This window comes from Anopheles coustani, chromosome 2, assembly GCF_943734705.1.
Source record: "Anopheles coustani chromosome 2, idAnoCousDA_361_x.2, whole genome shotgun sequence".
Taxonomy (NCBI): domain Eukaryota; kingdom Metazoa; phylum Arthropoda; class Insecta; order Diptera; family Culicidae; genus Anopheles; species Anopheles coustani.
The window spans coordinates 48,676,740-48,684,851 of record NC_071289.1 but is presented as its reverse complement, the minus strand read 5'-3'; the positions used below and the strand labels follow the sequence as shown (position 1 = coordinate 48,684,851).

Here is an 8,112-nt window from a genome sequence, read left to right as displayed (position 1 = left end):
CCTTTAATATAATTTCTACAAACAAACAGGCACCAATCATACCAAAGTTAGAGTTGGTAGTAAATAATTTCGACACTATCTCTCCGATACCGATAAATGAAGGGGAACCCCCCAGTAAATCGTTAATACAGGAATTAATAAGAACAGACCATTTATCTCCACTAGAGCGAGAAGTTCTTATTACAACAATTCTTAACAATCACTCTGTTCTTTCGAAAACTAATGAAAAATTGACAAGCACTAGCTTAATCAAACATAAAATCATTACAAAAGATGAAGAACCAGTTTATACCAAATCATACAGGTATCCACACCACTTGAAGAATGAAGTGGAACAAGAGATAAAAGAAATGTTAGAAAATGGTATAATCTCGCCATCTAAAAGTCCTTACTCCTCACCCATTTGGGTCGTGCCTAAAAAAGCAGACGCTTCAGGAACGCGTAAAATAAGAGTAGTAATCGACTACAGGAAATTAAATGATAAAACTGTAAACGATAAATTCCCTATTCCTGAAATTGAAGACATCCTTGCAAATTTAGGAAAATCCGAATATTTTACCACATTGGATCTCAAGGCAGGATTCCACCAAATTGAAATGGACCCCGATCACAGACAGAAAACAGCGTTTTCCTCGGCACTAGGCCATTTTGAGTTCACTAGAATGCCTTTTGGACTCAAAAATGCCCCAGCGACATTTCAACGAGCGATGAACAACATTCTGGCAGAGTACATTGGTACCATCTGTTACGTCTACTTGGATGACATAATTGTATTGGGAAAATGTTTAAATACTCATGCCAAAAACCTCAATAAAATTCTAAAACGGCTTTCCGATTTTAATCTAAAAATTCAATTAGACAAATGTAAATTCATGAAAAAAGAAACAGAATTTTTAGGCCATATCATTACTCAACACGGCATAAAACCGAATCCTGACAAAATTAAGGAAATACAAAATTGGAAACTGCCAACATCAGAAAAACAAATCAAAAAGTTCTTAGGACTCTTAGGTTATTACAGGAAGTTCATAAAAGACTTCGCTAAACTTACCAAACCTATGACAAGATTCTTAAAAAAAGAAACAAGTATCAATATTAATGATCCAGAATACATAGCAGCGTTTGAAAAATGCAAGCACATTCTTATCTCAGATCCTATTCTGAGATACCCCGATTTTGCAAAACCCTTCGTTTTAACAACAGACGCCTCAAATTATGCATTGGGAGCGGTTTTGTCTCAAATACATGACTCGAAAGACCACCCAATAGCTTTTGCTTCGCGTACACTAAATAAACACGAAATCAATTATTCCACAACTGAAAAAGAAGCCCTTGCAATAATGTGGGCTGTGGAAAAATTTAAACCTTATCTTTATGGAAGTAAGTTCACGCTTATTACTGATCATAAGCCTCTGACCTTCATAAAAAGCTCCAATAAAAATCAGAAGATTATTCGATGGAGATTAGATTTGGAAAACTATGACTATGACGTCATTTACAAAACTGGCAAGACCAACGTTGTAGCCGATGCTTTAAGTAGAAAAGCTGATATTAACGTGAACGAAACAGGTAGACCACCATCATCGAAAGATTCACAGGTCAATAACCCTAATGAAACTGTGCCAGAAACAATACACTCTGGGAACACATCCAAAGATTATTACGTACACTTTACCGAAAGACCCATAAATAACTTTAGGAATCAAATTATATTCCGTGAATCAAATACTAGTTCAGCAAGCTCTGAAGAGATTTTCCAAAACTATAAAAGAACTTGTGAACGATGCCCCCAACCGTATATTAACAACGCTACTTTGTGTTGCAAGCGTTTTAAAAAACGCGGTGTTTATTCGGGCTATCTTCACAGTCGAATCAAGAAAAGGAACCGCTTCCCTTCGTATCTTATATTTATACTCTCCGTATCGCGATGCCCGTTTCGCGATGGCCGGTTCATTTTCAAAATGCCCATCGGGGCCATCATGCGCGCATCTTGATCGGGCGAAATTTCGCCCAACCAAGGTAAGCAGTTAAGGAGTGTTTCTTCGACCTCTCTTACTCTATAAACCCTGCCTGTCACTGCCTGTCACTATTGTTTACTACTCGATTCCACTACCGCGTGGATACCAATCTAGTTTAAAAGTCGTCGGCCAGTGTTACTTTGTAACATTCTCCCCACCGGTATGCTACGTGAAGTGGCCTACCCCTGTTTCTGGCCGACATCTAACACAGCGATATTGACGGCCGGCCGTTCGATTATTCCGCTCAAAGTTTTAACTTGCACGCGTCGTACTTGCCCATCCGCGGATCGGTATGTTTTTATCACGTGCCCCCGTGGCCAGCAGTTCCGAGGGTTGTTTGTATCCGCTACGAGGACTAAGTCTCCCTCCTCAATTGGTTTAGTGGATTTGTGCCATTTAGTCCTCCTCGTCAGATGGGGTAAGTACTCGGTAACCCATCTTTTCCAGAAAAGATCTGCGAACTGTTGTGCTGACTTCCATGACCTCCGGAGCGACGGCGGCGAGTCGTCAAATGGCACTGCTGGTTTACTACCGTTGGAACTCCCTAAAATGAAGTGATTGGGAGTTAGTGGGGCTTCGGCTTCATCTTCAACTGGTACGTCTGTCAACGGTCGCGAGTTTACAATCAACTCCACTTCACTCAAACTAGCTCGTAGCAGCTCGTCGGACGGGTTATGTGGAAGGGCCAGTTTGGTAAGCGTTTTCTTAATTGATTGTACCAGTCGTTCCCATGATCCTCCGAAATGTGGCGCAGCAGGTGGATTAAAAATCCATTTCGTTGTAGGTTGGATGAATTCTGTCATCAGGCGCTCTTGATCCACTGCTGCCATCGCTTCCCGTAGCTCACGTGAGGCTCCTACGAAGTTTGTGCCTCGATCACTGATGAACTCGAGAGGCATTCCCTTCCTCGTGATAAAGTTGCGGATCGCAAATATGCAGGAATCTGTAGAGAGGCTATGTGCGATTTCGATGTGGATCCCTCGCGTTGTCAGGCACGTAAATATGACTCCCCACCGTTTTTCAGCTCTTCTCCCCACTGAGACTAGCATCGGACCGAAGTAGTCAATTCCGGTGTACGAGAACGGTCGCTGAAATGCTGCTAGTCGCTGGGGCGGCAGATTTCCCATTGCGGGGTTTTGAGGGAGCGCACACTTTACCTTGCAGTATTGGCATCGGTGCCTTACCTGGTTGTACGTGGCCTTGAGCTGCGGGATGTGATACTTAAGGCGGACCTCATTGACGACTGTTTGGTGATTGGCGTGCTTGTACTTGCTGTGGTAACTGTGAATCAGCAGTTCAGTGACGTAGTGCCGTCGGGGGAGAATTATGGGGCGCTTGGTATCCTCGCCGACCCATACACATTTCTCGATCCTGCCTTTGATGCGTAGCACTCCATTCACATCCAGCATCGGGCTTAGCTTATACAGCGGGCTCGATTTCTGCAGTGGTCGCTTCCAAGGGTGCTTCACACATTCTTTACTGCTGAGTACATGTATCTCGTCGGCATACTCAGATCTTTGTACATCTCGATAAATTGCGTTTTCTGCACGCTCCAGCTCTTCATGCGTCAGGCTATCAAGTTGCTTATGCTCTTTGGCTATGCCCTTCCTGCAATTTCCCAAAAAGCGGTATACATAAGCTACCGCCCTTAGTAGCCGTTGCCACTTTGAGAATCTGGTGAACTCGATATTTGGCGTCGTGACCGTGTGATGTAGCAGGCTATGTCGAATCTCCTCGCTTGTCTCTCCGGGTTTTTGTTCGACTATGGGCCACTGATCCTTTGGTTCCCATAGGAAATCAGGCCCACGGAACCACCTACTCGAGGGGCTGAGGTCTGGTGGCTTTTGCCATTTTGTTCCTTCGTCCGCTACGTTGAGCCGTGTAGATAGCCAGTTCCACTCTTCCGGGTTTGTAGTATCTAGTAGCTCACTGACCCTAACTGCCACGAACTGGCTGTATCGGCGATGGTCGGATAGCAACCAACTCATAACGGTGCGCGAATCCGTCCAGAGGAATCGGTGAGTTATAGCAATTCGGTGGGATAACTGTATCGTCTCTGCTAAGCGGGCACCTATGACTGCGGCCTGAAGTTCGAGTCGTGGGATGGAAACGAACGTAATAGGGGCCACCTTCGTCTTTGAGCCTACTAGGGCGCACTCGATCACACCGTTTTCCTCGAATCGTAGGTAGGCGACGGCTGATGCCCCATTTTCACTGGCGTCGCAGAACATGTGGAGCTCTACTCTTTCTGCGTTGGCCGTCGTCTTACTCCGATAACACCTTGGGACGCTGACTCTTTGAACATTGGGCAACGCGGTTACCCAGATTTGCCACTTAACGGCGAGGTGTCCGATAACCTCGTCATCCCATGGGCTCTTAGCGCGCCAAAACTCCTGTAGAAGTATCTTCAGATACATGAGGAAGTTTCCTATTAGCCCCAAGGGATCATAAATTGCCATAAGCGTTTTTAGTACTATCCTCTTCGTAGGTGCTCGCTCACCAAGCAACACTCGTGGATCGTACCTCGGGGATATTTTAAACGTAAACACGTCCGTCGCTGTGTTCCACCACATTCCAAGGACCTTTTCCGTCGTCATTTCGCTCTCGACAGGAATGTCCACTCCGTTGTTCTCGTTGCCATTCAATAATATTTTCACCGTGGTGGAATTGGACAGCCAATTCCGTATCTCAAACCCGCCTTGGGAGTGTATATACTGGACGTCACGGGCTAGATTTATGGCTTCTTGCTCTGTTTCTACGCTCGCGAGCATGTCGTCCACGTAATGCTCGTACTTTATACACTCCACAGCTTTGGGTAGTGTAGCCTCGAACCTTTCCGCATTTACGTTCTTGACGTAGTGCGCGGTGCTGGGTGAACACGCGGCACCGAATGTCATCACTTGTAGTACGTAATGCTGTGGGTCGCTACCGAGTTTCCCGTCGTTCCATAAGAACATTTGGCTGCGCTGGTCGCGAGGGTTCATGTCTACCTGGAAGAACATCTCGCGGATATCTCCCGTCACTGCCACCTTGTACTCTCTGAACTTAAACAGGACCATGAGTAGACTCACCAATTGGTCCGGGCCGGTGAGTAGCATGGAGTTTAGGCTTACTCCGTTCGCCTTTGCCGCCGCATCGAACACTACTCGAATCTTCCCAGGCTTATTCGGATTGGTCACCGGGAAGATCGGCAGGTACCAGTCGTTTGGCGTTCGAGTAACCTGCTCCTCGGGAGTGAGCTTTCTGACGTACCCTTTCTGCTCGTACTCCACGATCTTGTTGTGCATTGCTTTAGCCAGGTCGGGATCTCTTCGCAATTTTCTTTCGAGACACTCGTGTCGCTTTAGGGCCATTGCTCGGCTATCAGGCAACTTAACATCCTCGTACTTCCACAGCAGACCAGCCTCATAGCGATTATCCTTTAAGTGAACGCTGGTTCCAAGCAACATCAGCGCGCGTTCCTCATCCCGCGAACGTAAACTTGTAGTCGGTCGGTATATTCCAAGTGACTCTAGCGTGAAGTAGTCTTTCAATGCCATGTTTATTCTATCATCTCTTTCTTTGTTACACGGACAGATGTGGGCATTTACCGATGCCATCTTTACCTCTTTAGAGCCGGACTGTTTGTATGGCCCATACAACACCCAACCGAGACGAGTTTTTGAAGCGGCTGGTTCGTTCGGCTCTCGTTCCACGGTTCTCAGCGCCTGTCCAACGAAAATGTTGTCGACCCCGATAAGGATTCGTGGAGCCTTGGCGGTGTACCCACGCAGCGGAAGTCCCTTGAGGTACTCGTACTCCTCGCTTATGACCGAGGGCGCAACCGACTGCTTCCTCAGACTTAAGCTGGCAACGGTGTGTACTGAGTGAAGGTCGAAAATTGCCGAACTTTCAACTCCGGAGATTTTTAGTGACACTTCAACCGATTGCTCCTCTCGACGTCCTTGGTTTCCCGTCCAGGAGATACAGAGCGGACGGGGTTGTCCGACAAGACCCAGCTCTTCCACCAACGAGTGGTCCATAAAGGTCGCCGTCGAACCGTCATCCAACAGTGCGAGCGTATTGATGGTTCTACCCTTTCCGTGCAGCGTCACGGGGATGTATTTGAGGAGCACACCATCATACGGACCAACGTGGAGGTTGCAGCTCATCGTTTTCTCGGCGGCTCTGCCCGACTGGCGTTCTCGTACAAAATCCTCGTCGTGGAGCAGCTTGTTGTGCCGTCGGTTACACCCGTTCACACCGCACAACACATCCACACGACAGTAACGCGGATGTTTCTTCAGGCAGGTTCTGCACACGGCGTGGGTCTTGATGTGCCGCCATCTCGAATTGACGTCCATGCCGAGAAATTTGCCGCACTCTGCCAGACTGGAACACTTCCCTGAACACGCGGAACAGGGTTCCCCATGATTTACGGTGACGGGCTCTGCAGACTGACCTGAGACATGGACGTTTACGTTAGCGTACTTACGCGGGTGGCCTGAGCGACCACCACCTTCGCGTTGTAAGTCCCGGGAGATTGGCTTAACACCCTGGCAAGCTGCGCTGACTAGCTCCTTCATCCAATCGTTGAAGGCCAACAGTGTTGCCCCCCCGTTGATGTTCCGTTGGTAAAACCAGTTCAGCCTCACCGTCGGTGGCAGCTTCTCCACCAGCTCGTTCAACAGCGATCCTCCGCTGAGATACTCCTGTAGACCGCAGCTCTTCATCGCCGCACACAGGTTCCTGACCGCGACACCGTAATCGACCAGGGTGTCAAATCGGTCGTCCTTTGGTGGTGGCATCCGTCGAATTTTGGTCATCAACGACTCCACAATGAGCTCCGGGCGGCCATAGCACTCTGTCAGGATGTCGATTGCCTCCGGTACGCTTGACGGATGGTATAAGCAACTTTCCACGGCGTCCCGTGCCTTCCCCTTAAGGCACTGCTGAAGTCGAAGTAAGTTCTCCTCGTTGGTGTACCCGCAGATGGCCGTAGAGTGTTTATAATTGGCAATAAACACCGACCACTCCTGCGGGTCCCCGGAGAACGTTGGCAACTCTCGGCTCGTGCACTTTCTTGCCGAAAGTTGGCTTTGGTTCAGCAGCTCGAAGCTTTCGGAGTGGCTTCCGTTTACTGCTGGTTCCGGCTGCCTCGCAGTGACGCGCGTAGGCTGCCGGAGTGAGGCGTGAAGTAGGCGTCGTTTTTCCTCCTGCCGACGCTTTTCGCACTCCTCTATGACGCGCAATTTTTCTTCGAGCATTCGTTGCTCACACTGCTCGTCGATCCGTTTGAATTCCGCTTCCAGCGCTACATTGGAGTGTGCGGCTGCAGCACTTAAACCGCGATGGCGGATCTGTTCGTGATGGCGCACTTTCTCTAGTATGCCGCCATGCTCGCCTGGCGCGCTTCGCGCGCGCGCATCTTCACATTCAACGTCCATCGCTCTGTATTCGTCGTCGAGCTCATCTGCGATAGACGACGCTGAGTCAATGACGATGTCGCCAAGCTCCTTCATCACGGCCGCTAGCTCACGCTTGGCGTACCGAGCTCTCCGCACTAACTCGTCCACTTCGCTCACGGATGACCCTCTTGACGTTGGCCTTTCCGTGGCGGGCCGCATGATCGTTGAGCTGGCCAACGGGTCCGAAGTGGCCGGCTGCACACTTCTCCTGCTTGGTGGCCTCTCGGTGGCGGGCGGATGCTGCTCCTGCCCTGTACCAACGAACTCCTCGGTGCGCGGGGCCACTGGACGGAACATAACTTTTCTCGTAGGTTTGTAACACGATCCGCGAATGATCCTTCTGGTCACTATGCGACTCAATCGCGTTTACCTCGAACGGCGAATGTTCCTGGGTGTAGTCGCGACTCAATCGCGTGAACTTATCACCTCTCGTTCGGCGGAAAACACTCGCGGGTTCACTTATTACTTATCCCGTTCAACGGGAACCACTACGCGCGTTTTTTAAAAAAAATGTGAACGATGCCCCCAACCGTATATTAACAACGCTACTTTGTGTTGCAAGCGTTTTAAAAAACGCGGTGTTTATTCGGGCTATCTTCACAGTCGAATCAAGAAAAGGAACCGCTTCCCTTCGTATCTTATATTTA

At 48.6% G+C, this 8,112-nt stretch overlaps 1 protein-coding gene across 1 annotated transcript; it reads right to left on the bottom strand.

Annotated features, from left to right (window-relative positions):
• Window positions 1-286: 286 nt before the first annotated feature.
• LOC131264499 (uncharacterized) lies at window positions 287-7,762 on the bottom strand. Its single transcript, XM_058266796.1, has 2 exons — window positions 3,203-7,762; window positions 287-316 (listed from the first exon to the last, which is right to left on the bottom strand). The coding sequence occupies exons 1-2, from the start codon at window positions 7,760-7,762 to the stop codon at window positions 287-289; spliced, it is 4,590 nt and encodes a 1,529-aa protein (XP_058122779.1).
• Between the last annotated feature and the right edge of the window lie 350 nt (window positions 7,763-8,112).